We start from the raw sequence: 15,425 nt of genomic DNA on the forward strand, positions 1-15,425 counted from the left end.
TTTTGACTTGCAAGATGTTGTTTTAATTTGACAAACATCATATGTGTCATTCGTGGCACAATTCAAACGGGATCGAAAGATGACTTTTCTCTCTCCATTGACTTCAATGTATAATTTTCCGCTTCCGGGGTCCCATGGGTCGGAAGTAGATGGGCGGGACTTCGCCTTTCTATTTGAAGCAAAGAGTACGGAAGCCCTAATCGGCCAAAAATCAAATATATTATTTCCTAGTTTTTATGGACTAACAAGTCATATTTCCTGTCATTTTCTTGGGTCCTTTTATAGAATAGAATGGGAGGGATGAAACCCTCTTTAATGGTCACACATGCAGGGCACACAGCACACAGTGACCTTTGGCCTCTGCATTTAACCCATCGTAGAACTAGGAGCATTGGGCAGCTATTGTACAGCGCCCGGGGAGTGGGGGGGGGGGTCCGGTGCCTTGCTCAAGAGCACCACGGCAGGGACAGGAGGTGAACTGGGACCTCTCCAAGTAGCAGTCCACACTCCATATTTAGGTCTGTTCGGGGACTTGAACCGGCGACCCTACGGCTCCCAGTCCAATCCCCCATACTGACTGAGCCACTGCCGGTCTGGAATTAACAATTTCAAGGTCACTTTCTTCTCAGAATAACAAACAGTTAATTCATGAATACTCTAAAACTAATCTATCCTTAGTTATTGTTACGGCCGCCGCCTTCTCTCTGCCCATGAACCTTTCAGTAAGTGTTATCAGCTGTGTGTTATATGTATACGTTGCCCAGACGCCATTGGATGCCAGCTTCCTGTCCCTCCCCCGGTAGGCGTGACCGAAGATCTGGTTTGGAGCATGCCGGCCCGACTCTCCAATCCCCGCACAGACCTTCCGGGGACAGCTACAACAATGTGCGCTCCTCAGTTGGTCGGGAGAGGTCTGAATCTGTGGGAGACGTCTCTCGGTACTCTCTCTGTACATTCAGTGCTAGTTTCTGTTAATGGTGGTTAACTAGGTTGTGTGTATATTTGTGCTTGTTCTTATAACTCTGATTATCCTTTAATACAAACGTTAACTGTGGTTAACTTGTACCCAGGCTGTGTTTTGGTGACTGCCTATTTTTGTTAGCCTTATTCTTTTTATCCCACTTTAGAAGTGAGCTTTTCTTCAGGCTATTTTGTTTGTCTAAAACTTGCAAACTCTTATTTAAAGAGTCTCCCTTAGTTCCTTTATTTACTTATTTAAACCGGTGCCTTTGTGGCCTTTTTGTTTTGATTGTGGCCAACTTTCATTAAAACAACTTCCTATTTACCAATTTCAACTGGTTATATGTTACCTTCCACTTTCCACGAGCCGGGACGTAACAGTTATTCTGTAATTGTATTTGTTTCAGAAGTTATTTTTCATTAACTTCAGAAAACAAATGTTGTTTTTCTCAGATACATAAATAAAGACCTATAAAGTTGAATTAAACATTTCTATTTTCATTTGAAATGAATAGCTTATTCTGGATTATTGCAAGAATGTTTTATTTCCTCGATGTCAAAAAAATTGTCATCTCTTCAAAACAACTTTTATTCTTTGAAGCTAATGAGATGAATACTTGTGACAGGAAAAGGACAGTCAGCTGGTTTAGTCAAAAACAGGAGACAAAAACATACAAAACATTGAATTTACTCGATGCAATAAGAGTCATTTTAAATCCTGTATATATTTGTTTGAAATGGCAGACGTTAATTGATCCTGTGTTTACGACAGATAGCTTATTCAGAATATCACTAAAGTAAACAGAAGCACTTATCACATTATACAGGTTTGAGGCTCTTAATACACAATTAAAGCATATTTCTAATACTGTAATGCATATATAGATATCATCTGAATATCAAAATATGATACACAATTCATACATTCACAAAACATGTCATTTATCTTAAATCTATACAGTTATGAAATCATGTCTATTTATAAAAAAGGTACAAATTGGACATCAAAATTAGACAAATGTAGAAAATAAAAACAGAGATCTTAATGAAAATGTGGCACTTTGTCCTCTGCTACATCAGTGACAGTCAGTCCTGTATCTGTCACAAAGTCACACAAATCACACTTTTCTCCAACAAGAAACATGTCTATTCTGCTTTCTCGGCTTTAAGCGAAAAACGTGACATTTAGGAAAAAGAACGTCCAGCGGATTGATACCACTCTTATGTATAATATCAACCTACCACCAGTCATTAGCATAGCTTAGCATATAGACTGGTCTATTACTTTACAACTAATCTGCAAGTTAACCCGTCAGTGAGCTGGTTAGCTAACTAAAGTTAGCAATTGAGCTATGGAATGTTATCTACAGTATCTATCTGTAAATCACACTTTTCTCCAATAAGAAACATGTCTATTCTGCTTTCTCAGCTTTAGGCGAAAAACGTGACATTTAGGAAAAAGAACGTCCAGCAAAAAGTTTGAAAGGAGGATTGATACCAGGCTAAATATGAAGCTATCACCAGCCATTAGCATAAAGACTGGTCTATTACTTTACAACTAATCTGCATCCTCAATCAATTTAATTCAACGTATGAAGCCCCGCCCCCAGAAGGGTAGACAAAGGTCCACAGTTTGACATTTATAAAAACAAGTTAACCTAGAAAGAAACCAAATGTAATTAGCCTATCAGTGCGCTGGTTAGCCACCAAACGTTAGCTATTTTACTAGCTAAGTTATACATCCATCTATCTGTAAATCAAGCTAACTAATGTTCACTATCTATCTACATAGCTAGCTTACATTAGCTACCCATCTAAAAGATAGCTATCTCAGCTTTAGGCGAAAAACGTGACATTTAGGTAAAGAACGTCCTGCAAAACTTTTGAAAAAGAGGATTGATACCAGGCTCATGTACAATATCAACCTACCACCAGTCGTTAGCATAGCTTAGCATAAAGACTGGTAAAGGAGGAAGCCTCCCAAGTCTGTCTCATACTTCACAACTAATCTACAAGTTCACCAGAGACTCAATTAACCTGTCAGTGAGCTGGTTAGCTAGATAAAGTTAGCAATTTAGCTATGGAATGTTATCTATATATATCTGTAAATTGTTAGAAATTAAAATCAATGTTTTGATGGTATAATGTAGCTTAAACATACCGACACTTTAAACGCTGTTTTATACTGAAAGAAACTGAAGTTCTCGTGCACAAGTAGTTAAGCTTTTATTCTGAAAATCCTTCATCTCCGGTTAGCATGTAGCATGTGGCTAATATACGATTTCCTAAAGAGGTGAATTTAGTAGCGAAATGACATGGAGTGGTGCAAACCGAAACCTACTGATTTAACACTACAATTATAGATGTCGAGATACTACCATGCTGAATATTAAATGAAGGTACAGTTTATTTGAATACATTATTGTTTACAGACGTGGGTAGCATGTGACAACATCCGGAACTCCACCGGAAACCAAAATGCCGTGAAGTATTTCCAGTATTTTTAAAGTATGAATTACAGCGTTTAGAATGTGTTAAATGAAAAGTGATGAAAGAGAATATGAGGAGAAGAGGCATGTGGAAGTAAGCAATGAATGTAAAATGTCGGAATCCTCCGTATAACGCAATATCGGATCGGACTCAGAACGAGGGGGGAGTCCCCTACGTCAGTACAGCTCCCAGAGAGGAGGAGAGAACAGCTCTCTTATTCACGGCCGCCATTGGGAGAGGGAGCTGCAGCTTTTCTCTCCTCACCTGAACAACAACCTGAACTGCTTGTAACACTACCGCGCCTTTTTTTTTATTAAAGTATCCCATTTGAATCTTCTCAGAGACTCCATTTAGTCTCATTTTTAAAGCTTCTCTCCTGGACGCGAGAATAACGAACATAGTTAACAAAATCAAGCGAGCTAACGTCCGCTATATCTCTACCTAGTTCGCTAGCTCACGTTAGCTATCTAGTCATGATGTAAATATGAGTTATTATTTAACACCCTATGGTTAGACTTGCAGTGTGGACCTGTGTCTACGTTCAAGAGTAAAATAACTTAAATAATGTCAAAGATACCCATCGTTTTGTGTCTCTTTTTTGTGTAGTGAGCCGTTGTAGACGTTCCCTTTCAGCCTCACACGGGGCACCAACTTTAGCGCATCCTGTGTTTGTCTCACCTCCAAAAACTAAGATTAGAAACGTATTTTAAACATCAAGAATCTGAATCTATCACTCTAACAAACTTTAAGAAACCAAATAAGTATTTTCCCAAATGTTCAATTATTCCTCTAAGCCTTTTTCATCCTTATAAAGTACAAAACACACGATATGAAACACAAAACGTCTTCTAAAAACATTGTTGATAGTTTCTTTGCATCACATACAAACTATATTCAGCTTTAAGTAACGGGATTGAAACTCAGCATACTTCTTGTTATGTCGCCTATATTTTCTAAAACACATCTATGTTAATAAATGTACATAAACAAACTTAGTTGTTGATCTCATAAAGCACAACATCTATTAATACAGAGGCCTCGAAGCGCCATGGTTACGACATTTTATTATCTCAGTTTTTTCCGTAGTTATTTGTCGATACCTCAAAAATATCAGATGTAGTGACCCGGTGGATTCAAAACAATACAACACAATATACCATGTGCACAAAAGAGGTACGAGGTAAAATAGAGAAGATCATTGAAAGCAGATTCTACTGGACTCGACGCCCCGTATTGCATTGTTTTGGTAAAAGGCTCAAAAAGCTGAATTTGTCTTATGGCCTATGCATAATTCTTTCAAATATGTACCTTGTATTATTACACATGAAGCATGTTTGTTTTTGTTTCTTAAAATAAATCCTAAATAAATAAAAATCGTTGGGAAAAAAATATCAAATTTTGTTTTTCATAAACGACAAAATAAAAATTGTCAGGTCAAGAAAACAACGACATTTAGAGATAATGACAAATAATTAATATAAATGTTTGAAGCATGTCGTCCGTAACGTTATCCTAAAATCTTATTTGAGCATATAAATATTTAATTGGCAATTTCCTCCACTATTGAAAACAACATTTAAACGTTTTAAAATACAGCTATCATTCAACGAGTGAAACATGACTTCCTTATATCCTTATAGCTCGTCGTATACAGCGGGTCAGAAACTTAAGTATATCCTTATACCTCGTCATATACAGCGGGTCAGAAACTGAAGTATATCCTTATACCTCGTCATATACAGCGTGTCAGAAACTTAAGTATATCCTTATACCTCGTCATATACAGCGGGTCAGAAACTTAAGTATATCCTTATACCTCGTCATATACAGCGGGTCAGAAACTTAAGTATATCCTTATACCTCGTCATATACAGCGGGTCAGAAACTTAAGTATATCCTTATACCTCGTCATATACAGCGGGTCAGAAACTTAAGTATATCCTTATACCTCGTCATATACAGCGGGTCAGAAACTTAAGTATATCCTTATACCTCGTCATATACAGCGGGTCAGAAACTTAAGTATATCAATTAGTAAAGAGGAGGGGGACGGTCGGCACAGTTTCTATTTAAAAATGTGGACGTTAAGTGTAAAGCTTTGTGGTGAAAACAGCTAATTATGTTTTGTTTAAATGGTTACCTCCCTGGCTAACTTGCCCCTTTGCATTCAGCTCTCATCTGATTGGCTGGACGATGAAAGGGCAGCAGTAAGGGGGGGTGGGTGCTAATGGAGCCTCGTAGCGGCGAAACCGTGCGGCGCCACACATAAGCGCATAGGTGCTCCGCATTTTCGGCTCAGTTGAGACACCCTCCGCAAGATGAGGTCCCCTCCGCAAGGTGAGGACCCCTCCGCAAGGTGAGGCCCCCTCCCTCCCCAAGGTGAGGCCCCCCCTCCCCAAGATGAGGCCCCCTCCGCAAGGTGAGGCCCCCTCCCTAAGATGAGGCCCCCTGAGCAAGTCGAGGCCCCCTCCCCAAGGCGAGGCCCCCTCAGCAAGATGAGGCCCCCTCAGCGAGGTGAGGCCCCCTCCGCGAGGTGAGGCCCCCTCCGCGAGGTGAGGCCCCCTCCGCGAGGTGAGGCCCCCTCCGCGAGGTGAGGCCCCACGCAGTCTGCATGCTCGGCCTGTAGGGAGGGACGGCCCTGTGAGCTGAGCAAGGTGTGGAGGAATAGAACTCAAACGCTTGTCATGTGAAAGAGGTAATAACAGCGTTGCTGGATTCACGTTGGAGTTTTAATTAAAAGTCTGAAACAGACCCTAAAGAGCGGGGATCAACACGTCAATACCAAAGTACATCTGGTGCCTAAAAGGCGCCCAAGAGATGCTCAACAATCATCTAGAGAATACGATTCATGAAGAAATTGCGGTGTGGATGATGGGTTAGGGCGACGTAAACCAGCATCTGAAGCTCAGCGCTCTAACCCACTGAGCCACGGCTAGGAAGAGGTGGAGATTTCTTTCGTAACCTTTGGATGAATTGTGGTTAATATTTCTGGACTAATGAACGTTTTTATATATAACTATTATCTTATTGACCCATTATAAGACGACCCCTCTTTTTCAAGACCCATGTTTGGAAAAGACCTTGGAATGCTTTTCTCTGACTGGTTTACATTTCATATCTCTTTGCTGCTCGACAGTTGTTCGATGAATTCATTGATCACATTATCTTAAAATCGGCATTGTATCTTCTCCTCTCTTGTTTATTAACTCGCCTACTTTTGATCCACTTTGTTGGAGTTGGTCTCCGTGTCTCTCCCATCTCCATCTCTTCCTCTCCTGTTGCCGTGTGCTGTTACTGTTACGAATTATAAGATGATTTATATTCGGGTCAATGCGGTACTTTTGCTTCTCAGCATTCACACCAATTTCGTTTGGGACCATAATGCTGGAATGATCCTGTAATCTGACCCCTTGACCCCAATATTGCACATTTCAGCACCAACCCTTTTCAAACTCCGCCCTCTATACATCGGGACATGATCCTATAAAAAGGTGAATATTTTTATAGTAACATTTGGATGAAATATGGTTAATATTTTTAGAATTATGACGTTTTTTATATATATAACTATTGCTTTTGCTGCTCAGCATTCACACCAATTTCGTTCGCACATATTGCTGGAATGATCCTGTAAGCTGAACCCTTGAACCCAATTCCGCATATTTCAGCACCAACATTTTCAAACAGCATGTCAACCCTCCCCGATCTCCCCTACATGATCCTCGCTAAAATGTGCCAATTTTGGATCAATAAAGCACTTCTTATCTTATCTCCCTCACAGAGTGGAGGCACTCTGCTTGAAGTCTTTGAGGATGACGGAAGCGTAGGTCATGTTGGTCGGGCTGCACAGAATGGACTCTGAATTTGGGAAGGGGTTCACGGGAGGAGGAGCGTTGTGATCTCTGAACGGAGACGGAGGCATGAGGGCCTCCTCGGAGAGTTTCCCGTCCACCGACTCCCCGTCGCTGTCGTGGATCCGGGCGTTGTTGTATATGTAGCCGTGAAGTAGCCCAAACTGAGCCTCATCTTCCTCCTCTGAAGGGGAGTCAGGTTCCTGGTGGAGGTGGGGCTCCTGGTGGAGGTGGGGCTCCTGGTGGAGGTGGGTGTCCGGGTGGAAGTGGGGCTCCTGGTGGAGGTGGAGCTCCTGGTGGAGGTGGGTGTCCGGGTGGAAGTGGGGCTCCTGGTGGAGGTGGGGCTCCTGGTGGAGGTGGGTGTCCGGGTGGAAGTGGGGCTCCTGGTGGAGGTGGAGCTCCTGGTGGAGGTGGGTGTCCGGGTGGAAGTGGGGCTCCTGGTGGAGGTGGGTAGCCTGGTGGAGGAAGGGCTCCTGGTGGTGGTGGGGCTTCTGGTGGAGGAAGGGCTCCTGGTGGAGGTGGGTCTCCTGGTGGAGGTGGGTCTCCTGGTGGAGGTGGGGCTCCTGGTGGAGGTGGGTTTCCTGGTGGAGGAAGGGCTCCTGGTTGAGGAAGGGCTCCTGGTTGAGGAAGGGCTCCTGGTGGAGGTGGGTGTCTTGGTGGAGGAGGGGCTCCTGGGGGTGGTGGCTCTCAAGGTGGAGGTGGGGCTTATAGTGGAGAAGGGGCTCCTGGTGGAGGAAGGGCTCCTGGTGGAGGAAGGGCTCCTGGTGAGGGTGGGTCTCCTGGTGGAGGAGGGTCTCGTGGAGGAGGAGGGTCTCTTGGTTGAGGTGGGTCTCCTGGTGGAGGAGGGTCTCGTGAAGGAGGAGGGTCTCCTGGTTGAGGTGGGTCTCCTCATGGAGGAGATGGGGCTCCAGCTGAAGTAGGGGCTCCTGGTAGAGGAGGGGCTCCTGGTGCTGGTACACTAACACACCACCACTAACCGCCTCAGGAATGCTAATCATGTCATTTAACTTGGGTATGTTGAATTCGTCCACCTGCGGACGCTCCACGAAGATGCAGTTTTTTGTGTTTTTTGGGCGAGGTCCGTACGGTTCCTCCCCCCTCGGGATCTGACCCTGGTGCATCATGGGAGGGGTGACGGGGGGGTTGTACCGCACGGCCTCGCCCTCGTCCTCCTCCTCGGCCACGTTGTACAGAGTCTTAGTGCTGAGGAAGGAGTTGGTTAAGGGTTTGATGACGGCCGTCTGATTGGCCTCCTGCCGCCTCACGTGCACTGACAGTCTGTGCCACGTGTGATCTCCTTTGGGAGGGAGCCTGGCACCTGGTTCAGACCATGACACAGACTTTCCATTAGAACTATATGAACAGAATAAAGATGGAAACAAATTACTGCAAGGGAACCCACAAAGGTGGAGACAAGACAGCATTTATGGTTTGTGTTGTAAAATATTAAGAATAGAAAAGATGTTCTTTATAATATTTCAGGGTTTCTGCAGGGTCTTGAAAATGTTTTTATGAAAGCTAATGCTACCAAATCCTTCAGCATCTAAGCAAAATAAAATATAGCAAAATAAATACAAAATAAATTATAGCATTTTTATATATTTGTTAATGTTCTCCTTTCTCCTAATTAAAAATAATAATATTGTAGACTATGACTTTGATTGTCCTTATTATCGTTAAATGAAATATGTCTTCTGAAGAGAACACAGAATATCTTCTCTGTATGGAAAGAAAATTAGCAAATATTGATATGAATAGTTTTAGCCCAGATTTTCTCAACGGGTTTCCATCGTGTTTTGCCTGAATGAGTGTAAAAACGTCACATTGAACTGTGTGTGATCATATGAAGGTGTGTGTGATCTTATAACGGTGTGTGTGATCAGGTGTGTGGACCCTGCAGGACCCTGAAGGACCCTGTGTTCTGTAGATTAGGTGGTCTGTAGATTAGGTGGTCTGCTCCCTCGGCTCAGAGATGCTGGTTTTAATTGAACTCCTCAGGTTAAACGTCTGAGGACTGCGCGCCGCACAGCTCAGGTGTTTCTCTCACGTTAAATACAGAGAGCCAGCACCTCAGAGCCTCTGGAGCATGCTCACTCATAATTACTGCACCCACCTGCCCTTCTTCTTCCTCCTGAACATGTTCAGAAAGCTGCTGCTGCGACACGCCATCTTCCCGTCGCCCACGTGCATCCTCACAGCGTCCGAGGTGGTGAAAGCGCTGCGCACGTTTCTCTCCGGCTTGGCAAGAATGATGTACATCTTGGGCGTGAACATGCACCCCAGAGCCACCGTCACACTGAGGCTCACGGAGAACGACGTGGTGATGATCTTGTAGTTGCTCCCGAAGTAGATGGGAACGAACGCCAGCCAGATGATGCAGGTGGTGTACATGGTGAAGGCGATGTACTTGGCCTCGTTGAAGTTAGCTGGCACGTTTCGGGTTTTAAAAGCGTAATAAGTGCAGCTGAGGATGAGCAGCCCGTTGTATCCGAGGGGCGCCACCACCCCCATGTTGCTGGTGTTGCAGATGAGGAACACTTCACGGATGCTAGGGTAGGACTTGACGGGTTCGGGGGGCTCCAGGATGATCAACGTGACCTCCAGAGTCAACTGGACGCTCACCAGAATGGAGGCGATGACCACCTGCGCCCACGCACTCATGAAGCGAGGTTTCCGGGTGCAGATCTTCTTCTTGCTGCCGGCCAGAATGCGTGCGATGCGGTTTGTCTTTGTGACGAGAGCAGCGTAGCACATGGCGGCAGAGAGGCCGACGAGGAGGCGTTGGAGGTAGCAGGAGAAGATCGTGGGTCGGGCGATGAGTGTGAACGGACACAAGAAGCCCAGGAAGATCCCGGCCAGGATGATGTAGCACAGCTCGCGGCTGGAGGACTTCACAACCGGCGTGTCGCGGTACAACACGAAGATGAACGCCACGAAGGAGGTGACCAGGATGCCGAGGCAGGAGAACACCACCTGCAGGGGAGAGGGGACATTACACATTACACATTACACATTACACAACGCAGGAGGAATCGAATATCAAATAAATGACATAAAATGGTGGAAAGAAATCAAACAGTGCATTCATAGCTGTTAAGAACTCAGGCACTTAGGAGGTCGGACCCAATTGCACGGCCCGGGAGTCAGAGGTGAAGTATTGGTCAGATACTTTATTTTTCAAAGATATAGAAAAAAATGAACAACAAAAATTGGTCGCTATCAAATCTCCATCTGAGATGACAAATGAGAACAAAAGGAAAGCGCTCACGTAGTGATGAACAAAATGTATTAAGAGCACATAGAGAGCATAGACCTGACCAGTGTTGGGCAAGTTACTTTTAAAAAGTAACTAGTAATAGTTACTGCTCTCAAAAAGTAACTAGTTACTTTAGTAGTTACTCGGTTATAAAAGTAACTAGTAACACGTTACTTTATTTTAAAAAATAATAACAATACAAATACAAGTGTTTGTGTTGTTTTTCGCTGACTAGTTCTCTGGAGGCTCAGACTCGACCGTTGCGATGGGCAGCATGTCCTCAGCAACATGCCTGGCCATCTGTTTAGTTGACTCTGGGTGACATGTGGCGATTTGAAAGAATCGTTTTTTGGCTGTTTAGATGGTGTTGCTGCTCCATCTGGGTCACTGCCGGTGGTTGAGACGGTGGGGTCTTTGGCGACTAGTTTTATAGCCCCATGTACATTAGGTGCTTCAGGAGATTGGCATTTCTGCTTTTCGATGTGGACAATGCTTTCTGTCCTGCACACAGTTTACCGTCATATGTTGTGCGTCCTTTATCCCCACAAATTGAAAATAGTGGTTATATCTCCAAGTTGCAAATGCGCTGCTGCTCTCGCTGATACTTGCATCTGTGTGTGTGTATTTTCCCCATAAGGCAAGACCCGCCCAACTCTGTCTCTGATTGGCTTACCCTGAAATGTTACCCCGCGTTAACCAATCATCACTCCTCTCTGGTTACTTTCACTTTTCCATGGTGCTGTGAGAGGACATCGCTGTATTCGCCTGTAAATTACATCCGCAGGGAGATTCGGTTCAGCTCCATCACATAATGTAACGCAGTAACGCACCCATTTAAATCACAGTAACTATAACGGCGTTACTGAATGGAAATATGTCACTAGTAACGCTATTAGTTACCGCAAAAAAGTAGATGCGTTACAGTAACGCGTTAGTCCCAACACTGGACCTGACCATGGCAATAGACAAAAACGAACTGACCCTGAACACTGGGAGACAGGGGAATTTAAACACAGGGTAACAAGACACAGGTGGGAACAATCAGGGGCGGGGCTGACACTGATGAGCACAGGAGACACAGAAGGGGTTAAAAGAATCAGGAAATTAGACACACCAGGGAGACTAACGACAGACAGGAAAACACAGGGAAAGAAACCAGACAATACACAGGGAGGAAAACATGACAAGGAGAACAGCAAAACACCCACTACCAGACACACAAAACTAAAAACGTGACACAACACAAGAATCGTGACACTAACTATAAAAAAAATGTGCAAGAAAATAAAAATATTGCATGAAAAAATCAAATAAACCCACCTGGATGATGGACTCGGGGTTACTCCACTCCAGGTACCGCAGGGTGATCGGCTCACAGCCTGGAGACGAGAAGGAGAACACGTGATTACAAAACACAGCAAACAGACTGTGGCCCTTTCTCATTTCTCTAACTCCCCTACCTTGACTCCTATCCTCAACTCCTTTCCTCGACTCCTTTCCTCGAGACTTAGTCCCGCCCACAGGAGATGCGAGCGGAGGAGCCGAAGGGGGGAACCGAGGAGTCGAGGAGGGGGATTTGATGAAATGAGAAAGGGCCTGTGTATCAAAGCAATGCAGGACGCTCGGAAATCTGAGCATGGAGGCGAGGCTTCTGAGAATCAAGAGTTCGTTTTCATTTGAGATGAACAAAATGAAAAGTTTTGCGGGCTGACGTAAAAAGACAAGATTATAAAAACCATCAAGCACTCTTTAAAGACATCTTACATTTTAGCATTAGGTTAGATTTCTGATCATGAGAAGAACTGAATAAAATACTTCTTTAAGAAGAACATTTAAGAAGAGCAAAAAGAAAGGCTCATCGGGCTTAGCCTGGGGAAAAGACATGCTTTTAAAACATAAAGGAAACATATTGGAAAGCAGCTCAATTCAAGATCCAAGACGTTGTTTTCATCATGAGCTCATGAAACACTGAAGTCCCCTCCCACAGAGCAACATGGACACACAGGACATACAACTAATAATAATAGAGCTAGAAATAACAGAATATAAATCCAAAGTGCAAGATGTGAATACAAATAGCTGATGGAGATGTTATCATTACAGCTTGAAGGTTAAATCACAGATTGAATAACACACATTGAGACATGATACGTTTTAGATTTCACTTCAGGAACAAAGTAAATGAAGAGACGTTGGGTTAATGATCTGATAACGTCTTCTTTCAGACGAGTGGACAGAAAACCTCTTGATCCACATCCAGGAGGTTATCCTAATCACTTTTACAGAAGCATTACGAAACGCCTCGTTAGCATATTCAGACGTAAGACAACTTGTAATATAAAAGATAATTGTGTTAATGTCAGTAATGAAGTTTGGGGGGGGGGGGGGGTCATGGTGGTGTTAGTTAGAGTTGTTCTTTATTCTAAGGTGACATTGAGAATCACATTTCAGCTGAGTAACACAGAAAGTCTGAAAGTGGGTTTTTAGCTCAGATATAAATAAACCTTTTTGTACGGAGCCAGGCGGGGGGGGGGGGGGGCGAGGGGGGCCGGGGGGGACAAAGACCATCGCTGCCTTTCTGCTGGAGCCAAGTAAACTCTCCCTGAATATCTCACTGATGTTGTTTTATTTATTTATCGAGGTGGGAGAGAAACTGCACGGGAATCATTTCCATCTCTTCCTGAGATCCACGAGAGACTGAGATCAGGCACGAGGAGGACGAAGGACGGAATAAAACATTGCAACGAGAAATAAACTACAAATATAAAAAGGAGAAAAGGAACAGAATAGTGCAAGAAAACATGATATAATGGAATAAGAAATAAAAAGGAGAAAAGAGATAAACACAATAAGATAATGGTGCATTCATAAGTGTTAACCCGGCCTTCACCCTGTAACCGTGGCAACATCGTATTATAATCAAAAGCAGAAGTGAGTGAAACGTAATGGAGACTATATGTATAAACAGAAAGGTATATAACACGTGAGCTGTATGAGATGCCGCATGGTGTTCACATGTTTAAAAGGTGTGAATAATGAATAGAGCAGGAGGTGGAGGAAGTGGAGCAGAGAAAGTAGGGCTGGGGGGGGGGGGGGGGGGGGCAAATAGGACAGAATTATGGAGAAGATCTGCAGAGAGTGAGCAGGACAAACTGCAGAGGACCAGAGGGGGGAAGTGTTGGAGTACAAATACTTTGTTATGTACTCAAGTACATGTTTCTGGTATCAGTACTTTACTCCACTACTTATTTTTCTGACAAATACCTGTACTTTCTAATTCTCACATGTTGAACTCAAATACCTGTACTTTCTACTTCTTACATGTTGAACACAAATACCTGTACTTTCTACTTCTTACATGTTGAACTCAAATACCTGTACTTTCTACTTCTTACATGTTGAACTCAAATACCTGTACTTTCTACTTCTTACATGTTGAACACAAATACCTGTACTTTCTACTTCTTACATGTTGAACTCAAATACCTGTACTTTCTACTTCTCACATGTTGAACTCAAATACCTGTACTTTCTACTTCTCACATGTTGAACACAAATACCTGTACTTTCTACTTCTTACATGTTGAACACAAATACCTGTACTTTCTACTTCTCACATGTTGAACCCAAATACCTGTACTTTCTACTTCTTACATGTTGAACACAAATACCTGTACTTTCTACTTCTTACATGTTGAACTCAAATACCTGTACTTTCTACTTCTCACATGTTGAACTCAAATACCTGTACTTTCTACTTCTCACATGTTGAACACAAATACCTGTACTTTCTACTTCTTACATGTTGAACACAAATACCTGTACTTTCTACTTCTCACATGTTGAACCCAAATACCTGTACTTTCTACTTCTTACATGTTGAACACAAATACCTGTACTTTCTACTTCTTACATGTTGAACCCAAATACCTGTACTTTCTACTTCTTACATGTTGAACTCAAATACCTGTACTTTCTACTTCTTACATGTTGAACACAAATACCTGTACTTTCTACTTCTTACATGTTGAACACAAATACCTGTACTTTCTACTTCTTACATGTTGAACTCAAATACCTGTACTTTCTACTTCTTACATGTTGAACACAAATACCTGTACTTTCTACTTCTTACATGTTGAACTCAAATACCTGTACTTTCTACTTCTTACATGTTGAACTCAAATACCTGTACTTTCTACTTCTTACATGTTGAACACAAATACCTGTACTTTCTACTTCTTACATGTTGAACACAAATACCTGTACTTTCTACTTCTTACATGTTGAACTCAAATACCTGTACTTTCTACTTCTTACATGTTGAACACAAATACCTGTACTTTCTACTTCTTACATGTTGAACTCAAATACCTGTACTTTCTACTTCTTACATGTTGAACTCAAATACCTGTACTTTCTACTTCTTACATGTTGAACACAAATACCTGTACTTTCTACTTCTTACATGTTGAACACAAATACCTGTACTTTCTACTTCTTACATGTTGAACTCAAATACCTGTACTTTCTACTTCTTACATGTTGAACACAAATACCTGTACTTTCTACTTCTCTCATGTTGAACTCAAATACCTGTACTTTCTACTTCTCACATGTTGAACTCAAATACCTGTACTTTCTACTTCTCTCATGTTGAACTCAAATACCTGTACTTTCTACTTCTCACATGTTGAACTCAAATACCTGTACTTTCTACTTCTCTCATGTTGAACTCAAATACCTGTACTTTCTACTACTTACACGTTGAACTCAAATACCTGTACTTTCTACTTCTTACATGTTGAACTCAAATACCTGTACTTTCTACTTCTCTCATGTTGAACTCAAATACCTGTACTTTCTAC

At 42.7% G+C, this 15,425-nt stretch overlaps 1 protein-coding gene across 1 annotated transcript in view; it reads right to left on the reverse strand.

Annotated features, from left to right (window-relative positions):
* Positions 1–7,072: 7,072 nt before the first annotated feature.
* Positions 7,073–15,425, reverse strand: part of LOC307046516 (metabotropic glutamate receptor 1-like) — a gene marked incomplete at its 5' end in the record, with an annotated part of 11,365 nt that continues 3,012 nt past the window's right edge. Inside the window, 3 exons of the mRNA XM_079692891.1 lie at positions 7,073–8,654; positions 9,415–10,274; positions 11,878–11,936. Of these exons, the coding sequence (XP_079549017.1) occupies positions 7,226–8,654; positions 9,415–10,274; positions 11,878–11,936 (2,348 nt within the window). The 3' untranslated portion in view covers positions 7,073–7,225. The remainder of the gene's footprint in view (positions 8,655–9,414; positions 10,275–11,877; positions 11,937–15,425) is intronic.

The sequence above is a fragment of the Notothenia rossii genome (genome assembly GCF_949606895.1).
Source record: "Notothenia rossii genome assembly, chromosome: 7".
Taxonomy (NCBI): domain Eukaryota; kingdom Metazoa; phylum Chordata; class Actinopteri; order Perciformes; family Nototheniidae; genus Notothenia; species Notothenia rossii.